Source organism: Lacerta agilis, chromosome 13 (assembly GCF_009819535.1).
Source record: "Lacerta agilis isolate rLacAgi1 chromosome 13, rLacAgi1.pri, whole genome shotgun sequence".
In the NCBI taxonomy this organism is placed as follows: domain Eukaryota; kingdom Metazoa; phylum Chordata; class Lepidosauria; order Squamata; family Lacertidae; genus Lacerta; species Lacerta agilis.
Genome location: NC_046324.1, coordinates 30,112,532 through 30,128,722, shown reverse-complemented (window position 1 = coordinate 30,128,722; position 16,191 = coordinate 30,112,532). Strand labels below are relative to the sequence as shown.

The following is a 16,191-nucleotide window of genomic DNA, read 5'->3' as shown; positions in this document are numbered from 1 at the left end:
CTGTAGAAAGGAGTGGGGGTTGCAGACATCACGAGCCCTTCATGTGCACAGGGGATGGCCTCATCCCCTGGCATCATTGGCTGAGCCCTGGGCGCGGTGCCCTGCTGCATTTAAGTGGGCACGTGGCCAGGGCTCGGCCTCTTTCTCCTGCTCCCAGCTCACTTGGTTTTTCCTGCCCACCCACCCGTTAGGCAGAGTTCTTCTGGACCTTGCTATGGATCCTAGTTGGTCACCGTTGAGGGGCCTGGTAGGAATTTTCCCACTTGGCAAATTGGCTTCAGCCTGGTGGTTTTCGCCTACCTCGTAGCAATTAGTCACAACTTTGGTTTGGGCGGTTAGGCATTGGATTATCTTGGGAAGGCTGAAAGGTGGTGGGGGAGGTTGGGCCATCACCTCCCCCAAAATGCTGAAGGGTACTTCGTTAAATGAATCCGGGGGGCGTGGCCCTGTCCAAAGCCATGGTAGGTGAGGGCCTAAGGCACGCCCCATACCGGTGATCACAGGTTGAGTCCCTAGCTGATGTGCAGCAGCAGGGCTCTCCCATCCATGGTTAACCCTTCCCGGACTGCCAGCACGACGTACTGGAGTCGGATATAGTCAGTTAGATCCAATACTAAGCCAATACCACTCAACATCCGTAACCAATAAAGTTGTGGCCTTTTCTTGCCCATTTAACCGTACTTATTGAGTCCTGTGTCTTTATTTCACTACGGGAGGTGTCAGGACATTGACATGCAAACAGTTAGCTGTGTGAAAGAAGCCACCCTTGTTGAATTGGGACTTGGCTTACTGGCTCTTAGGTTGCTGCATTCTAATGTTCTTACGAAAATTGCTTGCAATAATGTCTCTATTGGGGGGAAATTGCATTCAGAAATGTATACTGTATATTAAGGCAAAGGCACACAAAAATGCTGATAAATTTTAATGAGAACTTAAAAAGCACAAACTCATGCAGAAATTTGGCAGAAGGGTTTAGCAATCAGTCTTTCTTCCGAGGGGAACTCTGGGAATTGTAGCTCTGGGAGGGGAATAGGGGCTTCCTAACAACTCTCACCACCCTCAATAAACTACAGTTCCCATGATTCTTTGGGGGGGGGAAACCATGGCTGTTTAAAGTGGTATCATAGCGCTTTAAATATATGGTGCAGATGGAACCTTGGTTTGGATGTATTTTTCCCCATTTGCTTCACCCCTCCCCGGGGGGGGGGGGGTGTCAACTTACTCAATTCCTTTAATGTGCTTTTATTTATTATTATGCACTATCTTGATAATCAGAAAGGCGGCTCACAAATGGATCCATAAAAGTGATTGTCTCGTGGTGACACCTTGGAGGTTTTCCCACTTCCCCTAAGGTATCCCCCTTTCAAAGAAGGTCCTCTTCATTCAGATTTCAGTTCAGCCCTTTTGTTGTCCTTCCTGCCTTGTGTGGAGAGAGAGCCGGAGTGACAGCGTTTTCTCTCCCCCTTGCAAAACACGATACTCGAGCATCAAAGGTCTGGGTGCACAGGCGTTACAGGAAAAATGCCTTCCGGAAAACCCTGCTTTCTTCCGGCTGCTCAGAGTAAATGATACCCTGAAGGAGGACCAACTTCAGAGGCTCCATTCCCCGTAGAGCTCTAAAAATAAATCAGGTATATAAACACCTCTTGTCTGAAGTCTGACTGGTCCAGGTGAAATAAGTGTCTGTAACGCAGATTTCCTGTAGGGCCCACAGCATCCACAAGTGTGGATGCACAACCTCGGCTTGAACCCCACCGTGGGACAGAGACGCATCGTTAATATGATATTTAGCAAAATGGAGAGCAACTTGCAGGTGGAACAGAGATTTTAAAGGGCCCACAAGGAAGGCTTTGAAAGCACCAAGCCTTGCTGGAAAGGGCCTAATATTAATCAGCCTTCACCAACCTGGCGCTCTCCAGATCTCTTGGATTGTAACTTCCATTCGCCGCAGCCAGTCCAACTGATGGGAGTTAAAAACATAACCTTCTGCATACAAAGTGAGTGCTCTATTGCCTTTTGCTCTTGTTTTTTTCAAAGCACCCCCCCCTCCCAAGCTGTAAGAATATCACATAAGAATGTAACAAAATAAAACTCTGTTACATCAGGCCAATGGCCCACCTAGTCCAGCATCCTGCTCTCAAAGAGGCCAGTCAGATGCCTGTGGGAAACCAGTAAGCAAGACCCCAGCAAAAGAGGACTGTCTTCCCTCCTGTGGTTTCTGGCAACTGGTGTTCAGAAGCATTGCTGCCTCCGACTGTGGATGCAGAGCAGAGCCATTGTGGTTAGTAGCCATTGAGAGCCTTTTCCTCTGTGAATTCTTCCAGTCCTCTTTTAATGCCATCCAAGTTCGTGGGCCATTCTTGCCTCTTGTGGGAGCGAGTTCCATAGTTTAACTCTGCACTGCGCGGAGAAGCTTTTTTTTGTCTGTCCTGAATCGTCCAACATTCAGCATCATGGGCTGCCCACGAGTTCTAGTGTTAGAGAGAGAAAAAACATTTCTCTAGAGGTAATCCAAAACATCTGTAGGGCATCATGTTGGCGAAGCCTGGGAGTTAAACGAATGACATAAATAAATGACTAACTTTTGTTTTCCCCAAACCTGCGCATTGCAAGAGAAGCTAAAGAAGCAAGTGTGCCTTGAAAAAGTAGCAACGCCTAGCATTTATATGTCACTTGAAGGTGTTCGAAACACTCTGCCTTAGTCGTCATTGTGCCAAATGTGCATTTCATAAGGGAGAAAGGCTTCTTTGGGATGGTTGCCTTGGCGGGACAGTGGAACTCTGCCGTTCAAAGAGAACCAACTTTTGTGATTCACACCATGTTTATCCTCAGCCTTCAAGCTCCACCTGTGATTCCCCCACATGTGTCCTACGCAGGGCTGCAGTAAATTAAAAATGCTGTGGGGAGTTGTGCAGAAAACACTTCCTCTTCCTCCTTGGCTGACCTTGCAACATCTGGACTCTGTCCCCTGTGGGCCACCGAGTGTTTTGCCCTCAGATTGCTTCTTTAGCTTTCCTCTCCTTGTTCTCCCCTCCCCTCCCCTCTTACTGATCTGCTCCTGCTTTCAGTGTTGCTGGCAGAACCAGGAGAGTCAGGGGTGGGAAACTTCTGGTCCACCAACACCTTGCTGGGCTCCAGCAGCTGGCCGGGCCAGTGCTCAGGAACAAAAGAACATGAGAAGATTCCTGCTGGATCAGGCCAATGGCCCACCAAGTCCAGCATCCTGTTCTCACAGTGGCCAGCCAGATGGCTGTGGGAAACCTGCAAGCAGCAGGACCCAAGTACAGAGGCACTCTCTTCTCCCCTGTGCTTTCCAGCAACTGGTGTTCAGAGGTATTGCTGCCTCTTGACCATGGAGGAAGAGCATAGCCATCATGGCAGCTTCCTATGTTACGGTCTAAGTCATTGCTTTATTCAAGACCGAGACTACATTGACTGGCAGTTGCTCTCCAGAGTTTCAGGCAGGAGTCTCTCCCAGCCCTACCTGGAAATGCCGTTGGGGAATTGAACATGGGACTTTCTGCATGCAAAGAAGATACTCTAACCACTGAGCTATGGTCCTTCCCCTTCTCCACAGCCAGTCTGGAAATGCAGCCTACTAGCCTCTTGTCATGCTGACATAAAGGCTGGAAATTTTTTGTAGGGTTTTATACAAGGCTGCAAAGCTAAAGAGCTTTTTCCTAGAACTGGAAAAGGGAACTCTGAAAAGTAGAAAATGTTTTAGCTCTGTCATGGGACAGGAGCCACACACTGGTTGGTATATCTCAGAAAGTTCCCCCGGAGCAAATTGATGATGGCATTGGTATGTCGAGATGGGGGCCCTGCACAAGGACTGCCCCCCAACTGTCCCATTCCAAGGCCACACTTTGCCGCTGAGCCTGCACCCCGTGCGAGACATCCCTGTGTCGCTGAGGCACCCTGCGGCTGTGACTCTGGGAGGGCTTGATTATGACAGATCTGGCCCTGGAACCAAAAGAGAGGTTGGACGTGTCCCTTGCAGGACGAGGCTTTTACGCACGATGTGAGCTGGGTGCTTTCCAAAACGCACAGGATGTTTGGAGTCTCTGTGATCTGAGGGCATGCTGGTTTAACAGGACAAGATGCCGTCCCCCCTTGCAGATGGCTTGAAAATGGTGTCCTTATTTTCTCATAAAAAAAGAAGAAGAAGCAAGTGGGATGGAAGTGTTTTGGGCGCTTGGGGCAAGCACAGAAAGCATCAGCAAAAGGCAACAGCTCTTTGAGGCTTGTCGTGGATGGTCCTGAGGAATGTTTGTGATGCGTCATTTCTTACTGTGTCCCAGCCACAAGATACAACAGGCTTCGTGCTCAGAATGCACTAGGTTAGATTAACTGAGTCCCTGAATCCATTCGAAAATCCCTGAATGACACCTGAATGTCATTCTTATAATTTCTGGGAGAACTGATTGTCAGTTAAGCTCCATTTGTGCCACTGTCAGTCAGTGTAGACCAAGGGTGGCTATCCTGAGGCCCTCCAAGTGTTCATAGAATTAACGAATCATAGAGTTGGAAGGGACCCCAAAGGTGATTTAGTCCAACCCCCTGCAATGCAGGAATCTCAGCTAAAGCATCTATGACAGATGGCCATCCAATCTCTGCCTAAAGACCTCCAAGGAAGAAGAGTCCATCACCTCCCAAGGGAGACCATTCCACTGTCAAACAGTTCTTGCTATCAGGAAATTCTTCCTGATGTTTAGTGGGAATCTCCTTTCTTGTAACTTGACGCCATTGGTTCGATTTCTACCCTCCAGAGCAGGAGAAAACAAGTTTGCTCCATCTTCCATGTGACAGCCCTTTAGATATTGGAAGATGGCTACCATATCACCTCTCAGTCTCCTCTTTACTGGGCTAAACATACCCAGCTCCTTCAACCAGTCCTCATAAGGCTTGGTTTCCAGGTTTGGTGTTGCTCGACTACAACTCCCAGATGCCCCAGCATGCCCAGTGGTCAGGGACGGTGAGAGTCATAGGTCTGTAGGGCCACAGATTTTCCATCCCTGAGATCTGGGATTCTTGTTTGACAAAGTTCAGGAAAGGACTGCCAAAATCACCAAGTGGATGGAGCAGCTCCCCTGTGAGGAACGGTTGCAGCCCTTGGGACGATTTATTTAGAGAAAAGGTAAGAGGTGACCTGACAGATACTTATAAAATTGTGCATGCCATGGGGAAAGTGGACAGAGAAAAGCTTTCCCCCATCTCTCATAATGCAAGAACTCATGGACATTTGAATAGGCTGAGCATTGGAAGATTCAGGACAGACAAAAGAACGTCCTTCATGCAGCACAGAGTTAAACTATGGAATTCATTTCCACAAGAAGTAGTGATGGCCACCATCTTGGATGACTTTAAAAAGAGGATTAGACAAGCTCATGAAGGAGGAGGAGGCTGCCGATGGCTACTAGTCATGCTGGTGGGACGAGAGCTTTTGTGTTTGAATCCTGCCTGTGGGCTTCCCATTGGGGCATCTGGTTGATCCCTGTGAGAATGGAATGGTGGACCAGATGAGCTGTTGGCTTGATCCAGCAGGGCCCCTCTTGTGCTCTTCTGTTCTTATGGCATCTTCAACAGCTGGATGTCACTGAAACGTGAGGCTTTGGTCCAACCGATGGCTCTCTTCCCGCTGTCCCGAGGAGCTTGTTTCAATTGCAGTGGGAACACGGATGCCTCCTGGCTTGTTTCCTGCCCTCAAATCAGTACAGCCTTGCTCCAGAGGGGCCCATTTGAACGCCGGCCGCACTGGGCTGGCCTCCCATCCCTCTGGCACCCGTCTGTAAACATGATGGTTTTGCAGACTCCTCCGGGGTTCCTTTTAGCTGTCAGAACAATTTTGTGCTGCCCAATCGTAGGGAAACCACACAAAACAATGTGTGTCCCATGTTCTTAGCAGGATGACTCCGGCGGAGGGAAAGCACAAAGGAGCCAAGGCCTTCCAGCAGGGGGTGGTTTGCCTTGGAGTCTTCTCGATCTATCACACCTGGATCTTGTCATGCATCTTGCAGATGATTCTTACAATCTTGCAGAAGATCGTTACTTGTCAAATACCATGTATTCAAGGCGTGCAGCCCCACCTTTCCCAGTTGGATATAAACCCGTTGACAGTAAACATAGGACCAGTAAGGTGCTGTTGGGGGGCCAGTGGAAGCTCCCCTTCTGAGATTAATAGCAGGCCCAGTTTATGTGTATAATTTTTACTAGGACTTTAAATGAGTTAAGTCTCCCCTCCTTATGCACTGTGCTCCCTGCAAAAATCCCACCCCCTCCAACTGCACTGCTGGTCCATCTAGCCCAGGGGTCCCTTGGACATAACAATGCCCACAGATCCCACCACCACCAAGGCCATCTGCCCCTCCCATTTTTAAGAAAACCTTTTTGGGCTTTGGGTGGATTTTCCTGCTGTTTTCAGTCAGGCCTTATGTGTTTCTGTCAGGGTGGTGTAGGTGTTTTTTCCTGGGTGTATTTTTTGGGGGGTGGGCGGGTAATGTTTCTGAGCATCGTCATTTTTTTGTCTGTGAAATGGGCTTTTTGTGGTGCCCATGGCACTTCTCTTGGCCCAGGAACGGTTGGGGAACTCTTATCTGGTCTGACTGGCAGAGGTTCTTTAGGGGCTAAGAGGCTAGTCTTTCCCAACAGCTGATACCTGAGATTCTTTAATCAGATATGTCAAGATGTTAAGGATTGATGCAGGGACCACCTGCTTGCCAAGGATATGCTCTATCGTGGAGCGATACCCACCCCACTCCCACCTTGAAAAAAATATTCGTAGGAACTGCCTTGTGCCAGGTCCATCTAAGTCCCTGCTCTTGGCAGTGTTGCTCCTGGATCCTTGGCAGACAGCAGGTTTTTGGCCTTGCGATTACCAGAGATCTCATAAATTGAATGGAGATGCTTAGATAGAACCCTGCATGCATTCTAGGCTCTCTGCCATCACCTCTTCCCTTAACTGTTCCCCTATGGCCAGGAGATGCTGAATAGCAGATATGCAAGTATTTATAAATATTCTTACTTTTTCTATAATTCAGAAGTTGGTGTGTGTGTGTGTGTGTGTGTGTGTGTGTGGAGTTCGTTAACGGAATATATTCAGCTTGGGTTTTCTGTTTTAAACCAACCTTGCAAGAACCCCCTTGGTTAATTTAAAAATCTTGACTTGTGTAATGTGTTAGTGGAAGAAATGTGCCAAAAAGCACAGTTCCAAACAGGGGGGAAAGCAGGTTACCCCAGATTTTGAAATCTTGGCTCATGGCAATGCTACACAGCCAGTCCAAGGGAAATATTGCCCTGCAGATGTTGCCGTGAGCCTGGAGTTACTCAAAATCATTTTATTACAAGTCAAACAAGTAGCCATGGGAAGAAACAGATCGAAGGAGCAGCTCCTTGTTTCCACACGTGCATCAAATCAGTCAGCGGCGATCCTTCCTTGACTCCTATCATGTAGATATTACTGTCCAACGCTAAGAGACAAATGAAGCCTGGATCTAAATAACTTATGGAGATGGAAGGAGGGGGTTGAGAAACAATTGTCTTATTTGTTTCCCTCAATTCCTCAGATGAACCTAAGAAGACCTCTGGCATCTGGATCATGCCAACGACTCATCTGGCCCAGTAGTCTCTGTGGCATCCAGCTAAGTTGTACTCATAGTACACCTTTTGAAATGAATGGGCCACAGTTAGATGTGCCTATTTATTCCAGTGGATCTACTCTGAGTAGGACTAACGGTGCACACAACCTTCTGCTCTCACGGTGGTTAACCAGATGCTTCAATGAGAAGGAGATCACAAGCAGGGTCTGAGTGCAACAGCAACTCTCCTCGCTTGCAATTTCCAGGAACTGGTGTTTGGAGACCATGTGGCAAAAGATGGCCTGTGGTTCAAGGTATGCCCTTGGATTGAACACCCCAGTACCTGCTGGCATTTTATTGTTTATAAAAATGTAAGGAAAGCCTGCTAGATCAGGCCAATAATACTCAGCATCCTGTTCTTACAATGGCCATCAGGATGCCCATGATGAAAAGCCCCCAAGCAGGACCTGAGTGCAGCAGCAACTCTCTCCTAGCAGCTGGTATTCCCAGCAGCTGGTATTCAGAAACCTTGCTGCCTTGAACAGTGGAGGCAGGGCATAGCCATCAAGGTCAGTAGTCCCTGTGGAGATCCAATGAATCTGAATGTTGGGTGAGTCAGGACAGATAAAAGGAAATACTTCATCACACAGCACAGAATTAAACTCTGGAATGCCAACAGGAAACAGTGATGACCACCAACTTGGATGGATTCAAAAGAGGACTAGACAAATTCATGGAGGAGAAGGCTATCAGCGGCTACTAGCCACAATGGCTATACTCTGCCTCTACATCTGGAGACGGTATGCTTCAGAAGAAGAGAGTTGCTTTTGTGCCCTGGTCCATGTTGTGGGCGTTCCGCAGGCATCTGGTTGGCCACTGTGAGAAAAGGATGTTTGACAAGATGGGCCATTGGCCTCATCCAGCTGGATCCTTCAGTTTTTATCCTCCATCAATTTGTCCAATCCCCGTTTAAAGTCATCCCAGTTAGTGGCCATCACTAAATTTGTCCAGGAAGGATTTTTTTTTTTTAACTGTGGCAAAAGTGAAAAATGCATTGTCGCCACAAGGGCATTCAACATTTGGTTCACCCAGGCAGAGTCCTTTAGACTTCGCTTGAATGCTGTCGCACATCTCTCCTCTGGCTGGATTTGCAAATTTGCTGTGGTTCTTGCTTTGGGGCAAAATTCCACTGGTAACTCGGTAATTACTGGTTTCTGGACTGGAATATAAATCCCAATTGCTCAGATGGTGGTTTTTGCTCCATAACTGGTAATACCAACAGACTTGGATAAGAACCACTTGTGGGTTGGGATGACCTCCAAGACTTCCAGGTTTTTTCCCCATCTTCTTCTCCTGTGTTTGATTAAAAGCTAATCAAGAATTTGTTTTAGTTCCACCCAAGTAAAATTGCTTCCCCAACCTTTGACCCAGATATGATCGTAACTTGGCCGACATTTCAGGAGACAAGCAGTGAGTCTGCACTGCTTTGCTCCTGCCCCCAGAGAGCAAGTCCTGCCTACTTCAGGGTGTGGTGTACCACAATGGTGTGACAGGAGAGTATGGCAAGTGTGGCAGGAAGATTCAAAGACAATCAGTATTATATTTTGAGAATGAGTCGTGTTCTTATGTAGCTGCATACTTTCTGGATGCCCTGTGATCATATTATAAAGTAGTTGTGTTCTGTGTTATAAATCAAGCACTGCTAAGAATTGTTTCTTTTTGTTTTCCAGTGTATTTCTTATCCCTTAAAAATTTGGTGTGGCACAAACAAATTTTATTCTGAAAGTGTGGCCCACTGGAAAAAAAGTTTGAGAACCACTGTCCTACTTATTTCTGAGTAAAGAGGGTTAAGATCCGGCTGCAAAAGAATCTCTTGGGTTCCAGTTTTGATGGCGTATTTTACATTCTACTACTTTTGTATGGTCTGTCTGTGCATGGTTTAGGAAGCAGATTTACACATTTACAGCTCATCCCTTTCAATCCTTAGAACTGGCAGTTTTACAAGTGTCACATAATGCAATGAAGCCACTCTTCCACGTGGCACCACCTACACTTTGGAACTCCCTGCCCATTGATATTAGGCCAACATCTTTGCTATACTGTTTTCAGCACCTGCTTTAAGGAAAAAAGTTTTAGCAAGTCTATCTTGCAACATAAATTTGACATTCCTGCATTCTAGGTGACCCTTGGGGGCCCTTGCAGCTCTACAATTGTATGGTTATATTGCATGTATTTTAATACGTAATTTTGTTTTATAAGGTATCTTTTTAAGACTCCTGTTTTTATTTTTTCAGGGGTTTTTAAGGATAGCTTGTTTTTGACATCTGATTTTACTGGGGATTTTAATGTACATTTTTGTGTATAGACCACATTGAGGTTTTTTGATGGTTGAGTGGCATATAAATATTGTTAAATGTGTGGTGGTGATGATGATAATGATGATGATGATTAAGTTAAAAAATAGGTTAAGTAATAACATATCAAAAGTGGGCTTAACTTAACCCACCAGTACAGCCTTTCTCAAACTTAGGTCCTAAAACGTTGTTGGACTACAACTCCCATCATCTCTGACCACAGGCTCTGCTTGCTAGGGAAGATGGGAGTTGTAGTCCAACAATATCTGGGGACCCAAGGTTGAGAAAACCTGCACCAGTATGTCATGATTATCCTGGGATGATAATAGTGCCAGCTTATCTCACCATCTGATATCAGCCCGCTGAACACTGTTAATTCCAAAAAGCGGAATGTGATTCCATTCAGGAAATTTAGGACCTGGTGGCCCCACCAAGTCGTGGGGATCCCTTCACTATATCAAGGAGGAAAGGGACTTTCCTGGAGTCACAAACTCTGCTGTGAGGGTTCCTCTGCATGAGCGCTGCGACTCTCCCATATCCTCTTCTCGTGGCAGCCTTCCCACCTGCTTTCGGTGGGTTGATTCTCTTTACATTTTGACACCTTTGGTGGTGCTGCTCTGTCCGAGGCCATGTGTACATTTCTTCTGGCCCAGGCTGGCGGGCGGTTGGCGAAAAGCGAGGCAGGCGGGTGTCAGCAAGTGCAGCCAAAGATGGAAACTGGATACCCAAGTGCTGAGTTTGGGTTAAGAGCCCTGCTTTTGACAGGGCAATAAATTTCCTTTAACTTCTTGTTTTTTTAAAGCAGAGACTTCTCTCTCTCTCTCTTCCCCTCTCCCTTTTTCTTTTTTCCTTTCTGCTTTCATTTTTTTTAAAAATACACCAACCTAAACTCCTATAAATTCCTGGAACTGACTTGGCTAGGCATCAACAGGGTTCACCTCGCTTGGTAAGATAATATATCTAGTATGCACTTGTAAAAGTTCGGGAGGCTGCCCCTGGATTGCCCACTGTTTTCCGCAGCCTGTCACTGGCTTGAATTACTCCTTGGAAACTCCTTTGCTGTCCCATGTGCAATAGAGAAGTCAACGTGTTGTGGTTTTTCCAAGAACTACTTTCTGTCACCTCGAGCAGAGGGGGTTACCTCTTGCTCACCGTCTCCTTCCTAATGAGCAATCTAGGAGCCTGCCCTTAACGCAGCAAAGTAACTCCTAGACTCACTTCCGTCCCAGAGGACCTGGAAGAACAAATATTGGTGGGTTTTTTGGGAGGCCATGAAGTCCCTGGTGTCATGGCTGTTGCCTCAGGATCCTAGTGTTGCGGAGAGGAAGGCCCTGATTTGGACAGTGCACCAACCAACCCACTCAGCGGCTGGGGGGGGGGGACAGGGACCCTCAGCACCCCCTTCCATACTGAACCTGCTTTTAAATATGGTGTTTTCATTGTTGTGACACTCCCCCTTTGGGGTAAGAAAGGGCAGATCAACAACAACAACAACAGGGGAGCTTCACCCTCCAAGTCATCTGAATTAGGCACTCCCAGTTCAATTTCTTAAAAAGACAAGTAACTGGGAGCACCTCCCTTCCAATTCTACAATTCTATGATTCCCCCCTCCCCCCAAAAAAATCTTAGCAGTTTTACATTTTCGATGATATGATCTGTAAATGGCACACGGGGCAACTAGACTGTGTGGTTAGAGTAGGTAGGAACATCAGAAGCTGCCCTACACTGAGCCATTGGTCCATCTACGTAGCTCAGTAGTGTCCACACTGACTGGCAGCAGCTCTCCAGGGTTTCCAGCAGGGGTCTTTCCAGCCCTACCTGGAGATGCCGGGTGTTGTGCCTCGGACTTTCTACATGCAAAAGCAGGTGCTGTACCACTGAGTTGCGGCCCTTTCCATAAATATAAAGTAAGACTCTAGTCCTCATGGATCTGAATGAAGGGTTGATTCAAGAGGAAGCTGCCTTAATACTGAGTCAGACCATTGGGTCAATTCTGCCTTGGCAGCATCTCCAGGGTTTCAGGCAGGGAGTCTTTTCACAGCCCTACCTGCGTTCTAGTTCTCACGATCATGAAGAAACAGCTGATTGAATAGGAACAGAGGAAGCTGCCTCATACCACTGGCTCAGTACTATCTACCTGGATAGCTCAGTTGGTTAGAGCCTGGTGGTGATAATGCCAAGGTTGCATGTTCGATCCCCATATGGGACTGCTGCATATTCCTGCATTGCAGGGGGTTGGGCTAGACGATTCTCAGGGTCCCTTCTAACTGTCCAATTCTATGATTCTAATAATAATATACTGACTGGCAGTGGCTCTCTCACAGGCCTACCTGGCTATGAGATTGAATCCGAGACCTTCTGCATGCAAAAGGTTAATCAGGGATTGAACTTGAGACCTTCTGCATGCAAAGCAGGTGCTCTACCACTGAGCTATGGCCCTTCCTTATAGTTTCCAGGGCATTCTGTTGCCCCTGTGGTGCCTTTTAGCCCACACACTAATAGCCGTCCCCAGTCTGTGCACTGGAACAGTTTGCAAGTTGTTGTTACAGCTCCTTCTGGAAGGATATACTGTCTGGCGGAGATTATGAGTTTCTGGCTGGTACCTACCAAATGCCTATAATGATCTGCAATTAGGGTTCAAACCGTGTACAGACCTGTAAAAGATTTCTGACGGTACCTGCCCCATTTCCTAGCATTTGGGCTCCCTTGCCAGGGCCAAGGGGAGAGAAACACAAGGAATAATTGTTTGGGGGGCTGAAGGAGGGAAACCACTCTCACCCCCCCCCCACCTAAATTAATCCAGCGAGAGCCATGAATCCACAGTATTTCATATCGCACTTCATAAAACTCCAGTCATAATCCATAAAACTGACATTATTAGATTAAAAAAAAGAGGTCCCAGCTCCTCATTTCAGGCTTTTGCTCATTAGACATTCTGTAGTTTTATAACCTTACCGTTCCTACCCAATTACTGTGATTAATACTGTGCCTTAATAAAAGAAAACCTTCGCAATTCAGGAGCAGACTTGGGATGTGAGGGGAGCAGGTCTTGGTTTAAGGCGGCCTTCGCCAACCTGATGCTCTCCAGATGTTTTGGACTACAGCTCCCAGCAGCCCCAGCATCACATGCTCATGCTTGGCTGGGGCTGATGGGGGTTGTAGTCCTGAGCATATGAAAGCCCACTAGGCTTGCAAATGATGCCTTGATGTGAGGAGAAGACAGTGCTTCTGGGCCAAGACTGGAGAGCTTCTGACCACCCAGAGGTTGCTGGACAACAGTTTCCGTCACCCCTGACCATTAGGCATGCTGGCCAGGGTTGGTCGGAATGGAAATCAGGAAAGATGTGGAGGGCAACAGCTTCCTTGTCCCCGATTTAACACCTGCAGCCTGTTCCAGAGGGATTCCGCTTGCGTTTTTCTTAATTCTCTGTTACCCCTCGAAAGACCTGCTTGCCCCAGGCTGAAGAACCGTATGTTTGACAGGTTCATAATTCCACCCTCATGTCAAAACCTCAATAGGCCAGATTTTGAATTCTGTGATTATTTATTTATTATTTAATTGATCACACACACACACACACACACACTACAGCTGTTAGAAATAAGATTCTTCTTTTTCAATCTCCCAAGCAATAAAGAAAAAAAAAGAAGGAAGGGAAAGGAAAACAGAACAGACCACCCAGTTACTACATATAAAGTAGTAAGGTGATCCTGTGTCAGAGGGGCAACTCAGGGAATTATTTTCTTCAAATTGCCTCAATATTGGAAAGTGGGGTGGCGGTGCAGGAATGCAATTGAGCAGAAGAAGTGAGAAATGTTAATGAAGTGGACTGCTTCATATTTGTGGATGTAGATCATTTAAAAGTAGGGGGAGGGGAGAGAATGGTGGCCAAAGACCCAAACTAACAGCGTGCGTTATCATTCCCCTCCCTCTCTTTTAAGTGATGCAATAAAGAAGGCAATGACGAAGCATCTGTTTTCTAATGTGGATTCTCGTGACTTTGGGTTTGAATCTCTGGTTGCCTTTAATGCATTCTGTACACCACCCAGGCATTGTATTCCATTTTTGTAAAGAGGGATCATAGAATTGTAGAACCAGAAGGGACTCCCAAGGGTCATCTACTCCAACCCCCTGCAATGCAGCAATCTCAACATGCGGTGCTCCCATCCAGTGTGAAACCATACCGGACCCTGCTTAGCTTTGCAGCTGTACGTAAATACAGCATTTTAATAAATAAATTCATAAATTTATTTTATTTTAATTCTACCATATTTTTCGGTGTATAAGACCTCCCCATGTATAAGACGACCCCTGTTTTTGTAAAACCCAAAATTAAGAAATTAAGTTGTTTAGCTTTTTTGGGGGGTGGGGGAGGTCACTTCCGCCAATCACTCACTCGCCTGCCCACCACTGCCGATCGGTTGCCACAGCCACTGCCGATCGCACACCTCACCGCAGCCGCCAATTGTCTGCCCACTCGCCGCCACCAACAGCCCACCCGCCCACTTGCCACAGTCGCCAATCGCCTGCCCAATTGCCACAGCCACAGCCAATCGCCAGCAGGCCTTGCCACAGCCACAATCACCAGCCCAATCGCTGCTGCCAATCTCCTGCTTGCTGCTGCCATTAATCACACGTCCCCCCCCCTGCATTCACTATCCGTTTATAAGAAGGGACCCAATTTTTGCCTTTTTTAAAGCAAAAAGCATCATCTTATAAACACACAGAAAAATACCATAATTGGGAAAGGACCGTGGCTCAGTGGTTTAGCAAATATTTGGCATGCGGAGGGTCCCATGTTCAAGCCTCAGTGGCATCTCCAGGTACGGCTGGGAAAGTCCCATGCCTGAATGCCTGGAGAGCCGCTGCCGGTCAGTGTAGACAACACTGAGTTAGATAGGCCAAGGACCTGGTTGGGTGTAAGGCAGCTTCTGATGCCCCTCTTACTGTTTGCTTAGCACCTGTAACCAGCCAGGCACTGCAATGCATTGAGAAGCAAGCACAAATCTCCTCCTGACCACAAGCTGGCCATCACCTCTTTCTTGCCCTTAGGTGCTCCTCATCGTGAGCGGGAACTTGAGCTTCCTTAACTGGCTGACCATCGTGCCAAGCATTGCCTGCTTCGACGATGCTGCCCTGGGGTTCCTTTTCAGCTCCAAAGAACAAGGCCTGAAGGCCAGAGTGCAAGAGATGCAAACCGGAGAGGCAGAGGGGAAGACGGAGCCCCTGCGATGCGGTAAGTCCTTCTTGGACTGAAGCAATACGTTAATAATAATTTAATAATTTATTATTTGTACCCCGCCCATCTGGCTGGGTCTCCCCAGCCACTCTGGGCGGCTTCCATCAAATATTAAAATACATTTAAAATATCACAGTTTAAAAACTTCCAATAATAATAATAATTACATTGGTTGCATCTGGTGGGAACACACTGACATCTATGTACACACAAGGTTCTTTGCCACCTGCGTTTATCCTCACAACAAACCTGTGAAGTAGGTTAGATTGGGAGACAGCGGCCAGCCCAATGAAGCACTACACTCAGAGTATACCCATTGAAATTAAAGAAACTTAAGTTTGTAATGCTCATTCGTTTCAATGCGTCTACTCTGAGAAGGACTAGCATTTGATATAAATAATAATAGTTATTTATTGCTGCAGGGGCAATGTCCTATTTTGCCAGGGTCTGGGAATGATGTATGGCTGCAACAATAGTATTTTATTTGGTTGGTTGGTTGGTTGGTTGGTTGGTTTTAAGTTTCTAGCCCTCAGGATTGCATTATACACATATATATCTTGTTTTATTTACCCCACCCTTTTCTCCAAGATTCTCAGGGTGGTGTACATGGCTGTCCCTCTTCTCATTTAATCTTCACAACAACCCTGTGAGGTTTGGTAGACTAAGAGATGGCGACTGGCCCAAGGTCACCCAGTGAGCTTCATGGCTGAGTGGGGATGTGTACCCTTGTCTCCCAGGTCACAGTCCAACTACTGTACCACACTCTTTCTATATAGAGACAGACAGACAGGTGTATAGTGGTTAAAGTGCTAGACTGGAACCTAGGAGACCAGGATTCAAATCCCCACTCACCCATAAAGCTCATTGGGCAACCTTGGCTCTGACCTGCTGTCTCTGCCTCCTCTGCCAGGTTGTGTAAAAGCTGGCCAGGATCAGCTCTCCTGCACAAAAGACACCTCAACCCAGCAATCCCCAGGCAGACTTGGGGGGGGGGGGAAATTAGCATGAGGTGTCCAAGTCCCA

At 47.0% G+C, this 16,191-nt stretch overlaps 1 protein-coding gene across 4 annotated transcripts in view; it reads left to right on the top strand.

The window, feature by feature from the left end:
- Positions 1 to 16,191, top strand: part of LMF1 (lipase maturation factor 1) — a 154,747-nt gene that overhangs the window by 121,070 nt on the left and 17,486 nt on the right. For all 4 annotated transcript variants that reach the window (XR_004427738.1, XM_033166872.1, XM_033166874.1 and 1 more), the window contains exon 7: positions 14,982 to 15,165. Coding sequence is in view for 3 of the 4 variants with exons in the window: in XM_033166872.1 (XP_033022763.1) it covers positions 14,982 to 15,165 (184 nt within the window). In the remaining variant the exon portion in view is untranslated. The remainder of the gene's footprint in view (positions 1 to 14,981; positions 15,166 to 16,191) is intronic.